Here is a 26,091-nt window from a genome sequence, read left to right on the forward strand (position 1 = left end):
ATGTTCTACACACATGTGCTTATGAGTAAGCGAGGGCCATTGGCCAAAATCTGGCTTGCAGCTCACTGGGAGAAGAAACTCACAAAGGCCCATGTATTTGAATGTAATCTAGAAATAACCATTGAAAAAATTCTTTCACCTAAGGTATGTTATTCATTAAAATTATAGTATGTATTTGCTATGACTTATGGAGAGGAAAGGAATTAAAATACATTATATCATGAAATATATTTCCAAGGAAGCTTTACTTCTTAAATGGTCTTCTCTTTTTTATTTCCTATAGCATTTATTTTCTGGACATAAACATATATTGATTTCTGTTGGTAATTAACTCTTATATGTTTATCATAAATTGATTGGATCCTGAAGGACAGAGGCCATGTTTTATACATATTTTGTGATTGTTTCTTATTCCCTAACAAAACATTGTATACACAGTAGGTACCAAATGAGTATTTCTTAGAAAAATAATGGGTGAATGAATAGGGAGAGTAGAAAGAAAGGAGGATTGAGTATAAATCAAAATATATATGAAGTCACTTCATAAGCAAGGTACTATGTTCATTATAAAATACCATAACAAGCTATTAGAATTTGCATTAAAATATCATTCAAATATTTTTATAAGTTAAGTAGTTTTCTTCTTGAGAGAAGGATGAATTATAATTGAAAATTTACCATGTGTCAGGCATTGGGCTAGACTTTATGTATGTTCATTAGTTTACTTAATCTTCACAATAACCCTATGAGATAGGCTTCTTTTAGCCTCAGTGAAGTGTGGTAATTAAGAGCATGAACTTCTGAGTTGGTCAAATTTAAATTTAATTCCTCCTCTATCACTTAATAGTTTTGTTACTTTGGGCATGCTGCTTATCATGTCCGAGTCTCAGTTTTTGCTTCTGTAAATAGAGGTTGTTGTCCAAATTAAATAAATTAGTGTATGAAAAGCTCTTAGGACAATGCCTGGCACAAAATAAGTATATAATAAATTGTAGCCATTATTAATAAATTGAAGTTCAGGAAAGTTAAATGACTCAGCCTCAGCAACTGAGCCAAGGCTTGACCCCAAGTCTGCCCGACTGCAAAGGTTATATACTTCCCATAAAACCAATAATAGCATACTTCACTTAAATGCCACATTAGATTATCTTCACTGAATTAAAAAAGTTAATCATTTTACAAGGTGAGGTAAAAGTTAAGTGATTCACCTTAAATAAGAATACAAAATGTCTGCTTTTTAAAGAGAAGACATTCTCATTATTTTATAATTTTCAAAGAACAGAGTTTATGAATCTAATTTTTAATATTCTAATACTTTAAAAATTTTTTGAAAGGTGAAAATTGCACTTCGAACTTCAGGACACCTTCTTTTGGGAGTTGTTCGAATCTATAATAGGAAGGCAAAGTATCTTTTGGCAGATTGCAGTGAAGCATTGCTTAAAATGAAGATGACATTTCGCCCAGGTATACATGCAATATTGATTTGTCTCACTCATCTTTGTTCCCTTTTGCATTTTTATTTTGGGTGGGCTCTTGTAATTGGCAGCACTCTGTAGTTCCAGTGTGAGTATGGTGAATGTAAACTTCCTTCTGACTGAATCTAAGTTTCCATGGTTAAGAAAAAATTATATTATTTTCCTTGCTCTTTTCCTGTGTTTGCAGGAAGAGGTTATGCTTTCAAAAACTTGGAATTTTCCTGCATATTTACACAAGAAATATACTTAATGCTACCACACTTGTGTAAGAAACTCTGATATTCAGTTTTAATGGGTCACTTGGTTTGCCATATCTGTTTTTGCCTTTATGAGATAAATTAGAAATAGTGTGATTGACAAAACCTAGATATCAGTAATTGTCATTGTTTTCACAATTCTCAAGACTCTAAGTACAATAGCATGCTATTTATGAAATATTATAAAAAATTTTTAGGCATTCCAAAGTGCTAGAGATTTACATATGTCATAAATAGAACACTTTCAAATTTTTATTTTAGTTTTAAGACTTTAGTCATTTTCCACCTTGTATTATGTTTATCTAGGTACAGACCTTGCCTCTCACACTAGACTGCAAACTCCTTGAAGGCAACATCTTTGTCATACTTATTTTCTGAATCTCTTATAGTGCTTGTCTCAGTGCCTTGCACATACTGTTGCCTCAGTTAATATGGGTGAATCAGGATTGACAAGTTTTTTTTTCTTTATTTAAAATATCTGTAGAATCTCTTAGTAGATTTATAATTATATCAAATATGGTTCAGTGAAATAAATTTGTTCATTATTTCACTTATATATTCCATAAATATTTATTGATCTCATACTTTGTGTGAAACACTATGTTAGGCTCTGGGATACAAGGACAAACAAGACAAATAAGGTCCCTTTGAGCCTGGTGAGAAAATCAGATAATGAAAAAGATTTTCTAAAAAAATTATTATAATAATTATAGATTGTGCTATGAAGGAATATAAAAAGAGTACTACTACAGAAAATAAGAGAGAAGTGTATTTTAGTTAGGCTAATTGGGAAAAGCCTTTCTGAGAGGAAAGAATTTAAGCTCAGACTTGAAGAATGAGAAGTATCCAGCCATGTAAGAAGTCCATGAGGGAATAGCATTCCGGAGAGAGGGAACTGCAAGAGCAAAGGTCTTGAGGTGGTAAAGTGCTTGACTCATTCAGAGAGCAAAAAGACCAGTACGGTTGGAGTAGAGTGAGTACGGGAAGGTGTTGTTAGATGATGCCTATAGGTTTTGTAGGGATACAGGGCCCTGATTAGAAATTTGGATTTTATTTAAGTGCACTAGGGAAGTCCCTGAGTCATTTTACATATGGGGGTGATCTGATATAATTGCATATTTAAAATATCACTCTGGCTGTTTTGTAGAGAATAGACTGAAGAGGAGCAGGAGTGGATACAGGGAAACCAGTCAGGAGACTAAACAGTTAGTCCAGTGAGAGAAAGTAGAGATTTAGTTGGAAGTTGATTTTATATAGCATCATGGCTTATTGAATGTGGTATTTTATCCTTTTCAGGACTGGTTGACCTTCCAAAAGAGGATCTCGAAGCAGCTTACAATGCGATCACATTGCCAGAAGAATTTCATGATTTTGATCCCCAAAATATGAAGTAAATTATTTTATTTTCCTTCAATTTGATTTTCCTGATATTTTGTTGTTTTACATTTTCAGATTTCATGAATGCAGATGGAACATAGTTAACAACTGAAATACACATGCAGTTGACAAAGACTTAAATTTAGTGTGAAAGTTCGAAGTAGAAAACCAAAAATGTATCATTATATTTGCTGAATGTAGTTTGCAATATTGACAGTATATTCTTTCATTCAATATTTGTTGGGTGCCTGCCATATGCCAAACACTGTTCTAGGCACTGAGGAGATAGCTCCTGGCCGCATGAATCTTATATTTTAGTTGGGGGAGACAGGTAATAAACAAACAAGTAAATATATAGTATGCTAGGAGATGATCAGCATTATGAAGAGAAATAGAAAATAAAATAACAGAGAGATTAGAAAAGGCTTTTCTAATAAGGTCCAAACAGAAATCTAAAGGAAATGAAGGAACAAATCATTCAGTAATGTGGGGAAGAATGTTCCATGTAAAGCAAATGGAAAGGCTCTAAGGCAGAGCATGTTGGACCTATTCAAAGAACAGCAAGGAGGCAAGTGAGACTGGAGTGGAGTAAATGAAGGGCCCAGTGGTAGGAGATGAGGTCAGAGAAGTAGCTGGGGTACAGATGATGGAGGGTGTCATAGGCTGTAATGAGGACTTTTCTTTTAGTCAGATAGGGAGCACAGGAGGGTTTTGAATAGGAAAGTGACTGGATCTGACTTGACTTCAACATGCTTCCTCTGGCTACATACTATAAGGGCGAAAGGAAGGAAGCAGAGAGCCTGTGAGAAGATTATTGCAGTAAGAAGTCCAGACAAGAGATGATAGTCTCTGTGATCAGTTCTCAGTCTTCATTCTATCAAGGTGGTAGCAGTCAAGTTATGGATATATTTTGGAGGCAGAGCTGACAGAGAAAGAGAGAAGTGAAGGTTGACTATATGATTTTTGGCATGAGAATGGAGTTACCAGTTTAATGAGATTAGGATAACTAGAGCATGGCAAGTTTAAAGAGGGCAAGGTAAAGGAAGTAAATTAGGTTTTGGATATAGGTTTTGAGATGACTGTTACACATCCAAGGGGAGTAGGTAGGTAGTTGAATATCTGGGTCTGAAATTCAGGAAAGATGTTTGATGGGATATATAAATTTGAGAGTTGTGAGTATGTAGATGGAACTTCAACCATGAGTCATAAGAAATCCCTGAGGGAATGAGTGTAGATTTGAGAGAGAGAGGTCTGAGGACTGAATGTTGGGTCATTCCTAATAGTTAATAATCTGGGAGATGAGGAAGAACTAATAAAGGAGATGGAAGAGGAACAGCCAGTGAGGTAGGAAGAAAATCAAGAGACAGTAGTATTGCAGAGGCCAAGAAGAGAATGTGTTCCATGAGGAAGGGAGTGAACATCAATTTCAAATGCTGTTGGGTATGGTAAGTAAGATAGGGACTGAGAATTGCCCATTGGATTTGACAACCTGGAGATCATAGTTCATTATATCATATGTATAATGAACTAGTGTTTGTAAGGAATACTATTGAGAAAATAAAATTCTCCTTTGTTTTTATAATAAAACATGTTTTTGTTTAAGGGTGTTTGTTTGTTTTTCAGTATACTGCAAAATCATTGTGTTCTGTTCACATGCTTTCCTCAATCTTATGTTTCTCCATAGTGCTATTGATGTTTCAGAATACTTTACTCAGAACCAAAGCAAACCAGAAGAAATCACACTTAGAGAAGATTATGGCAATGATCTACTATTCCACACTGGGAGCTTTGGTGAGAATATTTGAGAAATTCAAATTACAAGTCATAATCAATTATATTTGCATTTTTGTATTAAAACAATGCCAAAGCTATTTCTATGCCAGTAGAAATATCTTTAGAATGAACGAGTTTTTTGATGTATAAATGTAACCCCCCAATAAGCTTATTCTTGCCTTTTTCTACTGTAGGTGTCAATGCCAAGACTCAGGCTTAGCCTATGCTTCCCTTCTCAGTGTACAACCGTTTATTAAATATCTACTATATGTCAGGTGCTATCACAGGCATGGGCAATACAAAGTTTAAAGAAGCATTTCCTGCTCTCAAGGAGCTTCAGGCTGGGAGAGAGACATATAAGTAAACAGTTGCTGTAGTTAACATATACACAAGGTTTTACACATGTGCTGCATACAGAGCCTTCAAAATATATTTCCTCTAAATATATATCAATAACAGATTTTAAAATAGCTTGGGAGTGAGGAGGAAATACACACTAAATACACATTGATTGGGAAACAGAAACTGTTGAATGTATTTTAGAATTAAAGCTATATGGTGTAATTTAACTATATAGTATTTGTTCTTTTTTATGGTGTTTACCACTCTCTGATTTGTATCACGATATTTATTGTATTGGTCTGTTTTGTTCTGAAAACTCCATGAGGGTAAGATCTGTGTCACATTCATCTTTGACTTTCTTATAGTGCCCAAAGCAGTGAGCATAGGAGAAGGCTGGCCTAAATTTGTCTTAGGTGGAGGAGGGTGATCAAGCATCAGTAATGCTCGAGCTACCTTGTAACCTCCACTTCTCATCCTGACTCTCCTTCCATAACTCTTATGATCTATAGCTGTGTTTCTCAAATGATTTGTGGTGAAGGACCAGTTTTATAATTTTTGTCAATTTCCTATCTGTCATGGAATGACACTTTTGTAAAATATAATAAAAATTAATTACTAGAAAAATTTAAAAACTTACTTAAAAATCAACATGTAGCCTCAAGTTTTTGTTATTAGATCCAACATGTATAAAATTACTCTGCGACGTTATATTAAAACTTTGTGAACATTTACCTCTAATTTGTGTATTTACTCTGTTGTGGACCAACACTGTCCACAGACCCTACTTTGAGTAGCACGCATCTCTTACTGGCTGTTACCCCAAACCTTGAAATATAACACATTGGTAAAAAGTTAATCATATTTCCTACTGCCCAAGATATTCTTTACACATTTCCCTGTAAATGCTACTGCTCTTCTTCAGCCCTGCAACTTTAGGATCACTTTTAACTATGCTTTCTATAAGCTTCATACCAGTGCTAATTAAAAAAAAAAATGGAAATGTCTCAGGTATTCTTTCTGTTTCCCTAGCCACCAGTACTAAATATATATATATATTTAGTTCACCAGTACTAAAGTGCTGAAGTGCTGTATACCCTCCTACACAGTTTCTTCCAGGCCCCACATTTTATACAGCTCTGCAAGAGGAATTGTCCTTAAATTCCATTTTTTTCCACATCACATTTCTCTTCTTAAGTGCCTTGGGTCCCTATAACTTACTGATAGATACTCCTGCCTCTCCTCAAGGCCCTCTACCAATTTATCACCATCTTTATTAACTTTGTTTTACCTTAATATAGACTTTTGGCTCTAGTCAAGCAAATGTCTTACCAGTCAACCAATACAATTTAGTTGTTCTCAGTTCTGTCTACTACAATTCAAGAAGGTGGGGAGAACATGTCCTGAGTAGACTGACAGTCCTGGGTTTGAATCTGGACTTCCTCTGTTGATTTGCTGTGTGATATTGGGCAGATCACCTAGCTTCTCTGAGCCTTACTGCCCTATATGTTAAATCGGGATATTACTAGCAACATCACAGTTATTTCCCTTATTCTCTCCTTTAGTACTCTCTACCAATAAGGGATTTTCTCTCCTTCAAAAACTATTTCAAACCTAATGTCCTCTAAGAAATATTTAATGTTAATCCATCCTATTCTGGATTATAGTATAAGAGTGAAAGCAAAGATTATTTCTTTAATTTTTTGGTGTACTCTCAGATTCTCATGATGTTCAGTGCTCAGAATATACTGTCTGTTCATAAATGTTATTATCTTATTGACCAAGAATGATTTTTCTTTTGGGAGCTATCAAGGTGCATCTGGAAGATGTGAACAATATCTTTAGTTCTTTTGAAAAAGTTAATCTTTTCTATTGAGGAAATCTTTAGTCCAATACAATGAAGGTTGCCTTTTTTAGCTCTTTATTTCTAGAAGATGTAGGCCTGTAGAAAAATTTCCAGTGAGTGATACTTCATGAGTTTCTTTACTGACTAGCAGTGACGTGGGTTGCTAGAGGAAGGAAAGAGAGGACCAACCTCTGACCTCTGGGATTTCAGACTTCTAGACTCTGACCCCTGGGGTTTCAGACTTCTGGACCCAAAGATTCAAACCCAAGGAAGGGAAAGAATATGCATGTACTGACAGCCAATCTGGAAGCAGGCAGTTTGAAGCAGGGAGTTCATTTTATCTGCTGCTGTCAGTGTCTTAGGAGTTTTCTCTCATTAGTCTCCATTTTGCTAGAATTCTAACACCGTTACTAAGACGATCTTTGCTGTCTTCAGATCCTGGCTCTATCATTTATTAGGGTGTGACTATGTGCAAGTTATGAAACCTTTCTGTGGATGTTTCCTTGTCTGTACAATGAGGATTATAATAGTATCCTCTACTACATAATACAATGCACATAGTAACCACTCAGTTTATGTTAGCTGACCAGTTTTATCTTTTTTACTGCTGTATCCAACCCCTAGCATATTGCCTAATACCTAGTCATTCAATAAATATCTATTGAACAAATGTTATAAGCCCATTGTTTAATATTTTACCTACCTTTCCATTACTTAGAAGGCAGACATACTCCTTATTTTCCAATCCCTCCTTATGGACAAACAACTCAAGCAACTGTCCATGAAATAATACTCAATCAAGTGGGATATGACCCACCTAAGGTAGAAGAAATCATTCGACTGCCAATAATAACCTTCTGGGAAGTATTAAACTGTACCACCACTAAAAACTCTATCCTGATATTTTGGAAATTTTTGTTATTGTATTGGAAAAAGTGTTAGGCTAGAAATCCAGTCTCCACTGATTAGCAGAATGACTTGAATAATTCAAATATTTTTTTCTTTTTTCTTTTTTAAATTTAAGTATAATTTACCATGTTGTGCTGATCTCTACTGTACAGTAAAGTGACTCAGTTTTACACATATATACATTCTTTTTTTAATATTCTTTTCCATTATGGTTTATCCCAGGAGATTGGATATAGTTTCCTGTGCTATACAGTAGAACCTTGTTGTTTATCTATCAACCCCGAATTTCCAGTCCGTCTGTCTGCCTCCTCCGCTCTCCCTTGGCAACCACAAGTCTCTATGTCTTTGAGTCTGTTTCTGCTTTGTAGATAGGTTCATTTGTGCCATAATTAGGTTCCACATATAAGTGATATCATATGGTATTTGTTTTTTTCTCTCTGACTTACTTCACATAGTATGATAGTCTCTAGGTCCATCCATGTTGCTGCAAATGGCATTATTTTGTTCTTTTTTATGGCTGAGTAGTATTCCATTGTGTATATATATACTACATCTTCTTTATTCATCTGTTGATGGCCATTTAGGTTGTTTCCATGTTTTGGCTATTGTGAATAGTGCTGCTATGAACATAGGGGTGCATGTATCTTTTTGAATTATAGTTTTGTCCAGGTATATGCCCAAGAGTGGGATTGCTGGATCATATGGTTATTCTATTTTTAGTTTTCTGAGGAACCTCCATACTGTTTTCCATAGTGGCTGCACCAGCTTACATTCCCACCAACAGTGCCAGAGGATTCCCTTTTCTCCACACTCTCTCCAGCATTCATTATTCGTAGACTTGTTAATGATGGCCATTCTGACCGATGTGAGGTGGTACCTCATTGTAGTTTTGATTTGCATTTATCTAGTAATTAGTGATGTTAAGCATCTTTTCATATGCCTACTGGCCATCTGTATGTCTTTGAATAATTCAAATAAATGTTTAGCTCTCACTTTTCTCATTGTAAAATGAAAGGAGCTATTCAAAATGATATCTAAATTCTAGCTTCTAACCCTAAAATTCTATGTTTCTATGACTAACTCAATATTAATTATATGTATTTATTTAGAGGAGGAACCTGAAATTCTCAGAAGACATAGCTTCTTTGATGACAACATATTGCTAAATTCCAGTGGTCCTTTAGTTGAACATAGTTCTGGAAGCCTCATTGGAGAAATGTTTCTGTTCTGTGACAGTGGAGATGGATTTGGAGATGAAGGAGCTGCAGGAGAAATATTTGGTATACTATCTGGTCATATAGAAATTGGATATCTGTTTCAGTCAAATTACATAACATACTGGAAGTTTTATTCCATCAAACTAAAATTTCAGATATGCTTCTGTGTCATATAGGTCAACACAGTTTTTTACACGAGTTTTCAAAGTCTATGGTATATTTAAAAATTTAGGCTAGTTCCAAGTAAATAGCTATCTGTTTAAACACATTTATCATATAAGTTCTTGTTTTTATTTTTATAAATTTCTAGTCTTTAGAGGGGAAGAAGTGAGGTAAATATATTCCTCACAAAATATACTAGATTGTATACTAGAAAACAGTGTTTTCTTTAGCAGAAATTGTGGGACAGCTATTCTAAAGGATCTGTCCAGCATTTTATATTATTATTTTATATTTATATTATGATATTATTTTAAAGTCATCATAGAAATAGGATAGAGAAAACTTGGAAATCGAAATGCACTTAATTTTAAAGATACTGACTATTATATATCAAATCTTTTTTTTTTAATTCTCTAGTTTACAGTAAAAGGCTGGTTATGGCAACCTTTTTGAAATTTGAAAACTACGAAAAATAGTGGCTCTACCTTAGATCTCTATCAAAGGAGTTTGAAAACTTTTACTTCTTAATTTGAAATCTAAACATGGCTTTGTAACAAGGCTACTATCTTGGTAGTTTAGTAAATATTTCCTGAAATAAACGTTTATAAATAGACTTTTAATAAAGGAAAGGAAATTAAATATATAAAATTCTACGTCATACTGCATAAAATGTGTTAGTCTATATAACCAGTCAAATCTAATTAAGTAGGGTTCACTCATTTTTGTATCCCATCACAACTCCTTGCATGCAATACTGTCAAGTGTTTAGTGAACAAATGACAGATTCAACTCTGTATAACCAAAGTGTTTATTGTGTTTTCAAGACAATCTATTGCAAGATGATCAGAATATCCTGTTAGAAGACATGCATTTAAATAGAGAAATTTCCATGCTTCCTGAGCCTCCCGATACTATAGTGGGTATGTTGTTTCTTTTGTGTAGAATGTGAACAGATACTAATATTCAAATTAAGCCTCAAAACTTATGGGTTTAAGTAGCAGTATAGTATAGTGAAAGATAATAAAGAGTGTTGTCCCTCAAACTCTTAGTCTGACTTTAGATAATATAGAATAGAAAACTAAGTTCTGGGAAAAGTACAATGATGGGTATTTAATCGGGATTGGGTTTATTTGTTATGAGAGCACATTTAAATACTCTGCCAAAATACCCTGCTTTTGAATCATTAAAATAATATATGTTACATAGTAAAAGCATCATTAATGTTTGACACTAACATGGTTATTAATTATTAATATCACATTAATATTAATATAGCTTGACAATCTATATATAATTTGATAGAAATTATAAATTTGGGGATATTTTCTACTTGAAATTGATGTGAAAGTACCTCAGATGATTTGAAGTCTTGTAGTCTGATTTTTCTTAAGAATTAAAAGAATGATTAACCCCATTTTGATTTTTCACTCTTTTTGATGTTACATTTGCTTTCTAACACAGTAGTAGAAATTTTAAATGTAAAAAGAGGCAATAAAAATTTAGTTATGTGTGGTTCTTTATGGGTCAACTAATCATTAACAGAACACAATTTTTTTAGCAGACATATTGCCAAATTTATGTCAATCATTTATTGTGGTTCCTATCTCTGTTTTCACTTCTGATGTGACTGTAGCCCAGCCTTAGATGTGACAGGTGCAAAAGAGGGTGATACTACTTGACTCACCTGAACACTGCAGGCCCCAGACTGTATAATCTCTGAGTCTCTTCAGCTCTATTAAATACATGATTCTAAGAATTCAGATGTGGCTCCAGTTAGCAATATAAATCTACAGTTAGTTTATCTTTCACTTTAATTCTCATACAGTCCTCTAGTTTGCAACATAACCATTATTTTTTTTAATAAATCCTTTTATGGCAACGTTGATTAGTAGAACCAGATAATCCTGAGTGTGTATGTCCACCTGAAAATGAAAAAATGGATGAAACCACATTATCAAATGAAGAGGAAGGATTTACCCTTGAGCCAATTGATACTTCAGGTCAGAGTCATTCATGTTTTTATGTTTAGTTTTGATGCACTACTATCTTATTTACCCTGAGATATTTTAATAATTATTAAAATATTATAGGAGGTAGTCAATCTAGTAATAACATTCATAATACAATAAGGGAAAGGTGTGAAGAAAATTTGGGATGGTCCTTTCATTATATTCAGTCTTGGTCAAACCATCTATCCAGCTTGGGAAATTGGAAAATGTAAAACAGAGTTCAGTTCCAATAGTTATCAAGCCATTATTCTGGGCACAGAAATGAAGACATAGTTCCTGCTTTTAAGAAGCTTACAGTCTGATCAGGAGATAAATAAGCATGCAATATAAAATAAGACAGAGTAAAAGGGTCGGAACAGAGGCACTGAATATGAATCTAATATATAACTAGATCTTTTAAGAATATCCTAATTTTAAGTAGTATAATTGATATTTCAGTTTATAAACTCAGGCATGCAAAGAATAAAGCATTCAACGTTTTCTTTGCGAAATTCAACTCTGAGCCTCTATCCCACTTGGTTGGCAAGAAATGCAATCTGCAAACCTCCCCTATCTGCCCTGAGCCATGTATAGTATCAAAGTTTGGGGGAGGGGTACAGCAGGTGGAAGGGAACCTCTGGTCATCAGCCACACCACCGTGTGATACCCAGTGTCCCAGCCTACATAACCTCTGGAGTCATCACACAGCCAGCCCCTTTGGAATCTTGTCCTATTCCCAAGATTTTACTGAGGCACATCAGCAAGCAAGTTCCTTTGGCTCCATCTGATCTCAGATCTCCACCCATTCCAGAAAATCTGACTGCCCCCCACTCCCCTTTTGCATTTACTAAGGAAAAGCTTGACTTCTACTTTCTACCCAGCCAAATTAGTTAAAGGAGCAAAATCCCATGGCCCTAACTACCTACTAGGAATTTGTATATGAATTTCAATGGGGGAGGGAAAAATACACTGGACAAATACAAATTAATGTTTTAAAAAGTTATCCTGTTAGGTAGATATCTCAAGGAACTTTAGAACTGAGTGACTTCCCTCTCAATATACTCTCTGCTCCACATTCCTCAGTTGTCCACTTAGTAGATCAACAGGGTGCCTGCCTCCTAAGCACTTTACAAAATGTGTTAACCCTTGGCTGCTGAGACACACTAGCTGTGCAAAAACCGTATAAAACATAATTTTCAGTAGAGAGAAGGGGATTTTCTTCCCAAGTCAACTCTGTAGGTTGTATTGTGGTAGACATTTCTTAGATATGCAATGCCTAGAATATCATTATACAAAGTTGTACAACCTATCACATTTGTATGTATTTATTATATTTAGACATTGCTGAAAAAAGAAAAGGCAAAAAGAGGAAACTGCTCATAGATCCAGTCAAGGAGCTCAGTAGCAAAATCATGCATAGACAGCTTACTTCCTTTACGGACACACTCATGGTTTTGGAACTTGCACCTCCTACCCAAAGGTTGATGATGTGGAAGCAGAGGGGAGGAGCAGACACACTTCTGTCAACTGCTGCCCAGGATCTGACTCATGCTGAACTGAAAATGGTAATAGTTTCTATTCTTTTACATGGGTGCAATGTTTGGTGATAAATAAATACATATATATATTCATATATACAACGGAATTTAAACTTGTGAAAAAATACCCCCTTTTGAATTAATTTGCTGGATGTGTGTGCATGAATAATAGTTTTAACGTTTTAGCATATATGCTTGTATTTTGTTGAATTGCTTTACTTGTACAAAAGCGAGAAACAAAAATGTATATTTTTGCAGTTGTTTACAAAATGCTTTGTGTCCTCTGGCTTTAAACTTGGAAGAAAATTGATGCAGAAGGAGTCAGTAAGGGAAGAAATGGGAAGCAAAAACATAGTAGGTGAGACATCCTAATTCTGTTGGTGTTGAGGGGAATGTTGTAGAAACAAAACTTTGATTTTACATTTCAAAATTAAGATGGGATCCAAGTCCATATTCCCAAGTATAAATGCTCTTAGAAGAGTACTTGAACTTAAAAGAAATTGTAAGATCAGTCTTACATTCTTCTCTATGGATTAATTTTTGTCCAACAAACTACCTTAAAAAGATGAAGTATATATACTATGTGGACTATTCTTAATCTCACTCTTTCCTACCTCCCCCACCCGCAAAGGCAGTACTCACAAGCCTTCAACAAAGAAAATTTTATATCTCGTAGGATAATGTTTCACTTTAAGACAACTAACATGAAAAATCACTTAGTGATAAGAATAGCATTTAAACAATACAGTTAACCTGAGGTATAGATATATCTATCCCCCTAGAGGATACATGAAATTTTAATAATATTAATAATGAATTATTATTGTGACTATTATAAAGGAATAATAAAGCTAACTTATGTGGTGAGTGAACCTCTGCTTACTGAAGGCATTAAAATCTGCTGAACAATATACTAAGATGGGCTTGGTATATCCATGTTGTCTTGTGAGTTAAATGTGTGGGAACGAGAGTGGAGGAGATAGGTGGTGGAACATGGGGAGTCGAGGTGATAAAGAGGCAGATGAAGGAAAATGGAAGATAAATATGTGAGACTTGGGGTGCTATAAGAAAGTTTGTGCACGCTTAAATTCTTGGATTTTAAGTTGTCTGTCAGAAGTTTTCTTTTGTAACAACCATATCCCAATTTTAAGTTTGAAAGATATGTTAGTGAAATCTTTTTTACTTCCTTAATAATTCAGAGACCTCCATGATGGAAGAGCCAAATTCCCTGCAAGAGTTAAGTCAATCCAAAACTTGGAAGGAAGCTACTGATGGATCTAAGTGTAGCTCTTGTGAGGATACCAATAAAAATATTAACTCTGATGTAAGTTAACCAAAGAGAGTAATAAAAATATTATTATCTTCCTGTCACATACAGTGAAGGAACATTGAGACTCTGTTATATCGTCTTATATTTATAGTTTATATTTCATCTTACGTTATTCTATAACTTCTTTAGTATGTAGCAGTACTACAGGGTAAAACATAATTTACATTATGTTTTTTAATGTAAATACTATGTAAATACTATGAAAAAAGAAATACATAGTATTGTTTACATTATGTAAACAATAATTTACATAATTTACATCTGCATTAGGATAGTAAATCACAAGATTAGTAGTTTCATACTGGAAGAGTATTTTTCATGGTACACTGAATAAATTATTATACCTGAATCTGGTTATATGCTGAGGTCTCACATTCAATATGTCATGGAATCCTTTAGAACTCTAGAAAATACACCCATGCTTTGCTTCTGATCATAAGTTCACCCTTCCTAACTCTAAAAATAATATGTGTTAGACCCACCAATTATCTTAGCCTGAAAGACTAAAGATCCATGACCAAAAAAATTTTTTTAAATTTTTACTTGAAGACATAATTTGTATTTGAAAAACAGTTATTAAAAAAATGTAGGGGCTTCCCTGGTGGCGCAGTGGTTGAGAGTCCACCTGCAAATGCAGGAGACACAGGTTCGTGCCCTGGTCTGGGAAGATCCCATATGCCGCGGAGCGGCTGGGCCCGTGAGCCATGGCCGCTGAGCCTGCGCGTCCGGAGCCTGTGCTCCGCAACGGGAGAGGCCACAACACTGAGAGGTCCGCGTACCGCAAAAAAAAAAAAAAAAAAAAAAAAATGTAGTTGGAAAAAGTGTGCTGTAAAATATTTTCCCAATGTCACTTTACTGACTGTACAAGTGTAAATATTATACCACACCAGATAAAAAGAAAACAGTGCTTTTCTGGTTTGTTCCATCATCACTGTATTTTGATAACCACCCCGGGAATTGAGAGTCAATCCACATTGAAACTGAATGCCCTTGGAAGGAAAGACAATTTCGTAATACATTAAAACAGAATGTGTTTTAATTTGATCATATACTGGATATTGAGATACTGGGTTGCCAGTACTACTCTCTTCCTTATTTGGATTCAGACATTTCTTAGAATGCACCTACTGAAATTATGATTAGGTAAATTTGTTTAGTTTATTATTCTTTAACATAGTGACAAAATTTTGGTGCTTGCAGTGAAGGAAAGATTGTTGCACTACTTCTTTTGAACCTTTTACTCCTTTACCCTATACTTATGCTTTAACCTTCAATTTCATTCTTATTCTGCTTCCAAAAATGGTGAACAGATATGAAATATAGTCAGTAATGGAAGCACAGTCAATTTAAATGGACAGAAAAATATTGATTCTGATAATCATTTTCAAATCTTTCAAAAATTCAAACAATTTTTTGTAAAATAACTGCACAATTGAGAGTATCTAAAATGTAGAATATTCATAGAAATTAAAAGGGAAAAAACATGATAGGGCTCCACAAACATGTATATTAAAGAATAAAATGCAACCTCATACTCATGAAAATTTTTAAAAGCTAAAATGAAAAATCAAGTAAGCTATGTTGTGGGAAGCTTCTAACTTAATCACAACCACAGATAACAGCTGGGGAATGAAGCTTGGAGACAGGCTGAAGATGAGAAAGGGGCCAACAGCTTCCATAGCAATGAGAAAAGAGAGTGTTGATTAATGGAGAATTTCTCTTTTTCCGTCTTCCTTTATGTCTTCACTCCCCTTCCAGAGGACACAGTTTTTCTTCCCTCTTGCTAGTGGCAGCTCCAGCAGCAGTGGCAAGAATCCTGTCATGGCCCTAGGTAGGGATATTAATATCCCTTCCGCCATTCTCATTCCCTCTGCTTACAGTTCTTCTTCCTCTGCCACCTGGTTCTGGCATGAGAATAGAGGTAGGGCACTGGGGCAAAGACAAACTGCTTCAAAGAAAGTGGTCTCAGCTGTGCAGCAGCAGAGACTTTTGATATGACATCTGTAGTGTTGAGGGAAATAGGAAGGGAAAAGATTCGTAGCCAGGAGGGCAGAACATGCAAGTTCTTCATTGCGGGAGGCATAAAGAAAACAGGAATATTTAAGTCAGGGATTGCCTATTTGGGATATTTCAGAAATAATATTTTGAGAATGCAGATAGTATTTTAAATTACTTTTAGAAATGAGCATCCATGTGATTAAAGCATTTAATAAAATGAGATTGTTCCTGTGATGACTACTACTACTGTGATAACTTACCTATATTTCCCTAATTTGCTTTAGCAGGATATTGCTGAAATGGTGTCTTCAGCTGCTGAGGAATCATCTTTAATGAATGCCATCTTAGCACAAGGAATTGAAAACTGTCCAATTGAATTGGTAAATAGATGTATAGTCTTAAGAATGTTATTTAAAACTTTGTTCCTAAATAGTTAACACCTTATTTACCTAAAAATTGTTTTTAGCTGTCACGTTACTCTCTAAAATTACAATTTAAATTTGTGTTCTTAACAAAGATGTGTATGAGTAGCTTGATAAAACATATTCAGAATTCCTTTGATCTTTTATTCTTTAATTTATTTTGAAACTTTAAGTAATTTTAAAGAAATGTATGGGATTTTTATGCTTATCACAGGTAGTCATGGGTTTAAAATGTTGAGAATCATTGTTTTAAGTTATTCTTATAACAACTGTAAAGAAGCAGAGCTGTATTATGGCTATGTCCTAGGGCATTTGAAATTTCATTTTATTTAAAGAAAAATGTATGGGCATTATTTCCCAAAACAATGACTCACGGTCTATACCAAGACCGTGGCTGATATAGACCAAGGTCTGACTCAAGACTTCTAGAGATCAGAAAAAGGGAATGGTCTGCACAGAGGACCACAAGTCAGTAGCAAAGCCAGAGCTAACATGTGACTCACCTGACTCCATATAGATTACTGTCTTATTTCTCTAGTCCTTGTCCCATAGTGCTGAAGGCATTTTTAAGATTGTAATGAATTTTAACAAAATTTCTTAAATAATATCAAAACACTTACTAATGCCTAATGTTAGTTTGTTTTTAAATAAATTATCTTTACAATGAGTTCCAAGACTATTCAATTGTTTTTTTCATATGACTGACTTCTCTGGATAATCTAGGACAGAATAAATACATGAAATTTTTACCTGAAACATCGAAACAACTGAGCCAGAAGAGAGTTGAGTCACTTTCGCCTTTCTCTTTGCTTCTAGACACAGGTTATTTTCATACATGGTCAAGAAAACCACAACACAGCACAAGTTCAGCTGTTTTAATAATCCACAGGGCTTTCCACACAATGGACTCAGCTGTAGGGTGTCCAGATAGATCAAGTGGACAGGCTTCAGCAAAATGCACAGACTATTTTTTTCTGAGCCTTTTCCTGATTTGTTTAGTTGTACAATATAGGTGAAGCTGCAGTCTCATGGATCTTTAAAAAAGAGTTGGGCCATTGCTTTTTACATTTGAAAAATACATTTGTGTATTTAACAATAAAATAAACATTAGTAATTGGGTGAACTAGTTTATCCCAGAATAAACCAGAAAGAAATAAACATAAATTTTACCTGGAGGAATTCAGAAAACTCTTCAGAATAAAATTGACCGTGTTTTCAGATCACTATCTTTGGAATGTAAGAAAGGATGCTGTATAGGCAGAACCAGGAAGCCAGTACAGCTGGCAAGAATGGGGACTTGGCAGTCCCCTTAGCCTCAAAAGATTTAAAATATCATACAGGATATTCTGAAGCTCTCTGAAATCATCTCGGAGTTCATGAAATTGAATGCAATTTTAAGAAGTGTCTGGGCTCCAGAGGTATACACGAAAACTTGACAAACAGTGGAGCTGTGATAAGGGTGACACAGAAGCTGTTAGGTTTCATGGTCAGAGATAGCATTGGGAAAATTATAAAGTAGGTCAGCTCTGTGCCACTTGCCTCCCCCAACCCTTTGTAGTCTTGCTTTTTTATGACTCATCAGCACCTTTCCTATGCCCAGTTCTGTTCTCAGCTTATAAGGTGTTAGTTGGTAAGGGCTTAGAATGAGTTCCTGTGAAGGGATTTCAACTCTACAAGTTTTAAATATTAAGGTGTTTCTGAAAGTGGCTAAAAACTGAAAAGATTGAATCTATTCAAATAACATGAAAGGCAGTGGGTTGATCTTTTTCGGACAAGGCACCCTTGAAATTCGTAAGATTCCTAACCCAATTGTACATACTAAACATCAGTTATTGTTACAGCTTTTGTATCACCAGATAAATTCATATAAAGGCCTTTACAAGGTAGTTCTTCTATAGCTTTTTGTTTACTCCTGTCATCTGAGTTCAGATTGACCAGAGCTGGGACAATCCTAGCCAAAAGTGGTCATCTTTACTTTTAAAAGTAAGTGCACAATGCCTGGGATGCATCACCAATAGAGATGGCAGAATCTCCAACTCTGGAACCCCTTGTCAGAAGATAGCCTGGGAGTATAGATATAATCCTGTAAAGACTGAGCTATATTTATATGTTAGTCATATTCTCTCAATTATCAGACTATAAGCTCCTTATTTGGCAGGACCCAGTGTTACAGTTGTGTTTCTTGCGGCAGCTAACACTATGGTTGGCAAATAGTAAACACTCAGTAAAATTTGGTTAAATGAAATATTATATCAATTATTCAAACAGGAGTCATTGGGGAATGAACAAAATATTGAGGCGGAGAGATGGAATCGAAGAATACTTCAGATGTTAAATAGCTTGCGGGTAAGACTTAGTAGGGTTTGTCAACCCTATTTTTATTTTTAAAAATAAGTAAAATGTTGAGTTCAACCTTCTAAATATTAATAAAAATAAAACAATTTTCATTGTGTTTTTGTTGAGGCCAAATTACACTAGAGTGAAATGATTTTTAAGCTGTATACCCGAGCCTAAATGTGAGTTTGCTTTTAGTGCCTACATGTTCTAATCAATTCTTACCCATTTTCATGTCCCTAGACATCTATTTTATGTGTTTAGCAGCCTGTTAACTAATTCTCAATGTGAAACTAAATTTATAACAGTTTAAGAATGAAACAGATAATTTTAAAATTTAACTTATATTTTTATCAAAATAATACATGTATATAATTTTGAAAGTTCAGTAGTACTATGCTTAAGGCTGAAAGGGAAACACAGAAGTCTTTTGTCCCGCCCCTCCTTATGCCTAAGTTCTGCTTACCAGAGGAAACTATATAAACTGTTTCTTTTAGTATTTATATCTATGTTTCTAATTACATGTTCTTACTGCTCTTTCCTAATATTTCAGCTTTATATTTTATCTGTTGACTTCTTTCAGAAGAAAATGAAAATTTAGCTTAGTTATTATATCTCCCCTGCCCCAGTGTATTTTCAGCACAGTATTCAGTGCTTACAATGTTATAATTAGAATAGTCACGATGCAGGTTTGATTGTGACACAGAGCCAAAATGTCAGTGGCTTAAAAAGATAGAAGTTTATTTCTCTGTCAGGTAGAGTACTATCTGGTATGGCAGCTATGTTCACAAAGTTGTCAGAGGCCCAGGTTCCCTTTATCTCATTTTCTTTAGTCTTGGGATCCAAAATGGCTAACTATCCACCATGTCTGCATTCCAATCAGCAGCAAAGTTTCCTTTAAGGGTATATCCCGGAAATTGTATGTATCACTTTTCACATTTAACTGACCAGCACTTAATCACCTTGCCACATCTAGCTGGGAAACGTAGTCCTTATCTGGCAACCATGGGACCAGCTAATACTTCTATTACTATGGAGGAAGAAGAAAATGGATATTAAGGGACAACCATCAGTTGCCACCACTATGTAAAAATTAGTTTAAATTGAGGCTTCATAAGCATAATTACATTTCTTGCCAACTTTATGGGTTTTTTATTTTGGTGTTAATCTTTACCTCATTTTTCACATTTGCTTAGTATCTATATACCCATCCTTAATTCTTTTTCAAAACTCTCTGACAATAAAATAAAACCCCTTTTAGTATGGTCAAATACATCAATTAATTCATCAGTTCCTTTCTTTTTGCTTGAAAATATCCTTCCCAGAGCTCATCCTCCTCTTGTTCTAATCTAGACTAGTTGCTCTCTAGGTCTGCTCCACAGTTTTTGTCTTGGGACATTTCTTTACCATAACTTGGGAATTCCTTTGTCTCTTTCCTATGTTATTCCTTCTATTTTTGATGATTTGATCTTTATCTTGAATTTTTTTGGTGGTTAACATCCTCTCATAATTTTCTGAGACAAAGAGTGCATAGGAGGTCAACTAATCTATGACAAAGGAGGCAAGGATATACAGTGGAGAAAAGACAGTCTCTTCAATAAGTGCTGCTGGGAAAACTGGACAGCTACATGTAAAAGAATGAGATCAGAACACTCCCTAACACCACACACAAGAATATACTCCAAATGGATTAAAGACCTAAATGTAAGACTGGACGCTATAAAACTCTTAGAGGAAAACATAGGAAGAACACTCTTTGACATAAATCACAGCAAGATCTTTTTTGACCCACCTCCTAGAGTAATGAAAATAAAAACAAAAATAAACAAATGGGACCTAATGAAACTTCAAAGCTTTTGCACAGAAAAGGAAACTATAAACAAGAGGAAAAGGCAACCGTCCAAATGGGAGAAAATATTTGCAAATGAACAAATGGACAAAGGATTAATTTCCAAAATATATAAACAGCTCCTGCAGCTCAATATTAAAAAAACAAACAACCCAATCCAAAAATGGGTAGAAAACCTAAGTAGACATTTCTCCAAAGAAGACATACAGATGGCCAAGAAGCACATGCAAAGCTGCTCAACATCACTAATTATTAGAGAAATGCAAATAAAAACTACAATGAGGTATCACCTCACACCGGTTAGAATGGGCATCATCAGGGCTTCCCTGGTGGCGCAGTGGTTGAGAGTCCGCCTGCCAATGCAGGGGACACGGGTTCGTGCCCTGGTCCGGGAAGATTCCACATGCCGTGGAGTGGCTGGGCCCATGAGCCATGGCCGCTGAGCCTGTGCGTCCGGAGCCTGTGCTCCGCAACGGGAGAAGCCACAACAGTGAGAGGCCCGCGTATCACAAAAAAAAAAAAGAATGGGCATCATCAGAAAATCTACAAACAACAAATGCTGGAGAGGGTGTGGAGAAAAGGGAACCCTCATGCACTGTTGGTGGGAATGTAAATTGATACGGCCACTATGGAGAACAGTATGGAAACTAAAAATAGTATTACCATATGACCCAGTAATCCCAGTACTGGGCATATACCCAGAGAAATCCATAATTCAAAAAGACACATGCACCCCAGTGTTCACTGCAGCACTGTTTACAATAGCCAGATCATAGAAGCAACCTAAATGCCCATCGACAGACTAATGGATAAAGAAGACGTGGTACATACATACCATGGAATATTACTCAGCTATAAAACGGAACAAAATTGGGTCATTTGTACAGACGTGGATGGGCCTAGAGACTGTCATACAGAGTGAAGTAACTGAGAAAGAGAAAAACAAATATCGTATATTAATGCATATATGTGGAACCTAGAAAAATGGTACAGATGAACTGGTTTGCAGGGCAGGAATAGAGACACAGATGTAGAGAACAAACATGGACACCAAGGGGGGAAAGTGGCGGGGGGGTGGGGGGCGGGTGGTGGTATGAATTGGGAGATTGGGATTGACATGTATACACTAATATGTATAAAATAGATAACAAGAACCTACTGTATAAAAAATAAACAAATTAAATTAAATTTTTAAAAAAAGAGGGCTTCCCTGGTGGCGCAGTGATTAAGAATCCGCCTGCCAATTCAGGGGACACAGGTTCGAGCCCTGGTCCAGGAAGATCCCACACGCCGCGGAGCCAAGAAGTCCATGCGCCGCAACTACTGAGCCTGCGTGCCACAACTACTGAAGCCCACGCGCCTAGAGCCTGTGCTCTGCAACAAGAGAAGCCACCACAGTGAGAAGCCTGCGCCCCACAACGAAGAGTAGACCCCGCTTACCGCAACTAGAGAAAGCCTGTGCACAGCAGCGAAGACCCAACACAGCTATAAATAAAAAATAAATTAATTAATTAATTTTTTTAAAAAAAGAGTTCATAAGAGATAGAGACCCTACATACAAGTCTGAAAATGTCTTTATTTTACCTTTAACTTTATTGGGTGTATCTGAACATAGTTTGAAAATAATAACTCTCAGATCTTGAAGGCTTTGCAACATTTCTAGGCATCTGTGTTGTTATTGAAAAGTCAGATGCTGCTTGGTTGGTGGTCTTTTGTAGGTGACCTTTATTTTCTCTCTGGAAGCTTTTAGATCTTTTCTTTATTCCCAGTGGCCTGAAATTTCATGATGATGTGCTCTGGTATGGGTCTTTTTCATTTATTGTGCTAAACATGTAATAGATTCTTTATTCTGAGAGTTCATGTTCTTGCATTGGAAATTGTTTTGGATTTCCTCCTTGTTAATCTAGTCTCCTTTTCTGCACTACCTATGCGTCAAATGTTGGATCTCCTGAATTGCACCTTTACTTTTTTTTTTTTTTTTGCGGTACGCGGACCTCTCACTGTTGCGGCTTCTCCCATTGCGGAGCACAGTCTCCGGACGCGCAGGCTCAGCGGCCATGGCTCACGGGCCCAGCCGCTCCGTGGCATGTGGGATCCTCCCAGAACGGGGCACGAACCCGTGTCCCCTGCATCGGCAGGTGGACTCTCAACCACTGCGCCACCAGGGAAGCCCCTTAGTGATTCTCTTGAATGCATTCTTTTCTGCTCTTGAATGTTAGAAATTTTATCCAAATGTCTCTTAGATCTCTCTTTTTTTTAAAGAGTGAGACACCAAAAAGCTGATTGGAGGTTAGATAAGCATGGATGGGGCTTGTAGACTTGTGGTCTTTATAGTGAGATAATTGGGTGGTGCCCCCCCAATACACACACACACACACACACACACACACACGTCATTATCTATAGGATTTTTTTCCTTGGAATGTTCACTTTCCCAGCTTAATCTTCAGATCTACTGCCTAGGAGATATAAGCATGATGCCCGTGGTTCAGGAACAAAAGGGAGTAAGGGAGAGGCTGCAGTCTCACTGTTTAGACATTAGAATTTCCCATATTCCCCCAGTCTGTAACACTTCTCCTCCACCATCCACAGTGCCTATTATTCCAAGTCTAGAACCTCACTGGTTGATATCTCCAGAAAGACAACTTCCTGCTTCCTGCTAGGTATGGGAGTAGTGGTCTTAAGGTTCTGTGAGGTGGTGGAGTAGACCTGAGGATCTAACTGTTCCCAAGTAGCCTTTTAAGGAACTCTCATGTTTTTAGCTTCACCCCTCATTTCCAGCTTATGACATCCTGCTGCCTACAATTCCTGAGCTTTTCCTAGGTTTTGTTTCACTTTGGGGTTTTGTCTTTTGTTTATTCAAGTGTGTTTATAGGGATGGTATCCCTCTCATCTTGATTCAGGATGCTTTTAGAGCTGCTTCTGTCTGAAGGAGCATCCTTCTGTAAGCCTTGCTTTTATTCCTGTAGGCTGGCGAGAACAAGGAGCAACCAACACACAAAACTACTGTTTGTGCATTGCTAGAGGTGGTAGTGATTTTATGGCATCCTGGGTATTTCATAACCATGGAGTAGGAATTGGGGCTCTGGACCAGGTGCTTCTTCTCATGTTTCCTCTTCTCTTTTGGAGAGGGATGAAGGAGATCCTTTGCAAGAGGCACATACTCATGGGGAGGCTGTCACTGCTGGAAATGCTTTTTTTTTTTTTTAATTATTTTACAGTTTTCATGTTTTATTGTACTTAACTTAAATTTCACCATTAAATACTGAGCAGAAGTATATGCTGGCCTTATGTCCAGATTTTTGACATGTAAAGATAAACGGACGGATGGCCTTAAGGATGTGATATATTAGAGGTTGTAGAATATATTAAATAATTAGAGAATCTGGGGGTAGTAACATTCTGTCTATATACATTTACACATTTAGTGGCACAAGTAAACTCTATAGGGACAGGAAGACAGATGTAAAGCTTTGGGTTGCAATTAGAGGAAAAGCCCATTCAGGACTGAACTGAGAGGTCCTTGCTTGCTGACAGAATCTCCCCTTGACTTCAGACTTTAGACAAACTAAGTAGTTTTTTTGTTCAGTGTACAAAAACCACTGAATTGTACAAAATCCCTATTAGTCATGAGAAGCAGTAGCAACAAGATAGATTAAGGAATTGGCTCAAGCCAATTCAGATTGTAGGGTCTGGCCAGTCAGAAGTGAGCAGGGCTGGCTGGAGGCTGAAAATCCAATTGGATGTTGCAGTTCAAGTCTGGGATCTATAGATTAGAACAGCCAGCAAGAAACTCAGTCTAGAGGCAGAATGGTTAGTGCATTCCTCAAAAATCCTTGTTCTCCAAATAAGTTCCTAAAACACTTTCCTCAAACAGGGTCAAATTTCTGTATCTCAAGTTGGCTTGCTTTTTGCTGGCTTTCCTCTCTGCTGGCATGTAGGGTTCGGCTTTCTCTAAGTCTGATAGTCTTCCACTTTGTATTTCTCTCCTTCCTTTATTCCTTTACCTTCATTTTAGAGGAGTTTCTGGAGGAAACAAAATAATCCTCTCAGGGCGTTTTTCAAAAGGATTCTTGGAATTGAGAAGGCTGTCCCTGCTCTCTCCCTGGGGAAAAAGCCACCCGATCTGCATTTTGTCTCCTCAAGAGGGGGGGATAAATGAAGGCTTGGCATGCCATCTCTGAAAGGTTGCTGACACTGGGCTGCTCCTTTGGTTGAGATAAAGTATGATAAATTATTTAACTTATTGATTTGTTAAGTGTTATGGACTGGCAAAAAAACCCAAAACAAAACAGAACAGAAAACCCTTGTATATGTTATTTTAAAAAAAAAATGCTTCACAGCTATCAAATTAGTACAATACTCACAGGGATACTGACCAGTGTTCACCACAGTATTTCTAACTAAAAAACAATACTCCTGTTCTAGAAATCTGATTCCAAGTACGTAGTCTAATTAAATACTTTATTGTACCTCAGTTTTTTCTAGTAGATTCACAGGTGTTCTATAGTGAATCCAACATCTTTTTAATCTGTGCAAAGAAACTGGGAGATGTATTTAGTCATATTCCCCTGCCATTACATTTACCACTAGAGTTGTTTAGTCACCCCCATCCTGCAGTACCTTTAAAGAAAACAAGCCTGATAGGCTGATAATTTTCATTGATTTTGAAGATTCCCAAGGTTCTGTGGACTTTTTTCTGCCTGCAAGTCTAAATTAATTTGCACTTTCTCCAGGAGCCATTTATGTTAACATCAATTTTTTAAGACCTAACGTTTGTACAACACATTAGAAATTTGTGTAATACTTTAGAGTTCTTTTGCACGTATTTTCTCAATGAACCAAGCTGTGCTCAATGACCTATGATGTTTTTTATGTTTCCTAATAAGTCATTTGCATTTCTCCATTTAAGAATTTCACAGTCACTTATCAAAAATATCAATATTTTGTTGTTCATTATGCATCCACAGCCTGCTCTATTTCTAATCATCTTGTTTCCCTTTCCTTTCTTCTTTTATAATTGTTTTCCCAGGAATCCAACAAGATGGGAATGCAGTACTTTAGTCTGATGAAGCTCTGCAGAAATAATGACCGAAAACAAGCTGCAGCCAAATTTTATAGCTTTCTTGTCCTAAAAAAACAGCGGGCTATTGAGCTGAGGCAGAGTGCTCCCTATGCAGATATTATAGCTACAGAGGGACCAATGTTCCATAAAATGTGAAGGAAATCCAGAACATGCAGATTTATGTCACCACTGGAATTTCTTTATAGATTGTT

The 26,091-nt window shown here is 36.1% G+C and overlaps 1 protein-coding gene and 1 pseudogene across 2 annotated transcripts; one reads left to right on the forward strand and one right to left on the reverse strand.

Moving 5' to 3' along the window:
- RAD21L1 (RAD21 cohesin complex component like 1) lies at window positions 1-26,035 on the forward strand. 2 transcript variants are annotated; one of them, XM_060032833.1, is made up of 13 exons: window positions 1-144; window positions 1,335-1,464; window positions 3,029-3,122; window positions 4,794-4,900; window positions 9,086-9,256; window positions 10,180-10,275; window positions 11,245-11,355; window positions 12,682-12,908; window positions 13,140-13,239; window positions 14,081-14,205; window positions 16,494-16,589; window positions 18,900-18,977; window positions 25,847-26,035. In XM_060032833.1, the coding sequence occupies exons 1-13, from the start codon at window positions 1-3 to the stop codon at window positions 26,033-26,035; spliced, it is 1,668 nt and encodes a 555-aa protein (XP_059888816.1). The 2 variants fall into 2 exon arrangements, with proteins under 2 accessions (XP_059888816.1, XP_059888817.1); XM_060032834.1 differs by having other exon boundaries at window positions 16,497-16,589.
- On the reverse strand, window positions 23,725-24,827 carry LOC132438535 (small ribosomal subunit protein eS27-like; annotated as a pseudogene).
- Window positions 26,036-26,091: the final 56 nt, after the last annotated feature.

The sequence above is a fragment of the Delphinus delphis genome, chromosome 15 (assembly GCF_949987515.2).
Source record: "Delphinus delphis chromosome 15, mDelDel1.2, whole genome shotgun sequence".
NCBI classification, from domain to species: Eukaryota; Metazoa; Chordata; class Mammalia; order Artiodactyla; family Delphinidae; genus Delphinus; species Delphinus delphis.

Coding starts and splice junctions, on each gene's coding strand:
- RAD21L1 (XM_060032833.1), top strand. CDS start 1: ATGTTCTACACACATGTGCTTATGAGTAAGCGAGGGCCATTGGCCAAA. Junction 12,909..13,139: donor CTCATGCTGAACTGAAAATG/GTAATAGTTTCT, acceptor ATATTTTTGCAG/TTGTTTACAAAATGCTTTGT. Junction 14,206..16,493: donor ATAAAAATATTAACTCTGAT/GTAAGTTAACCA, acceptor AATTTGCTTTAG/CAGGATATTGCTGAAATGGT.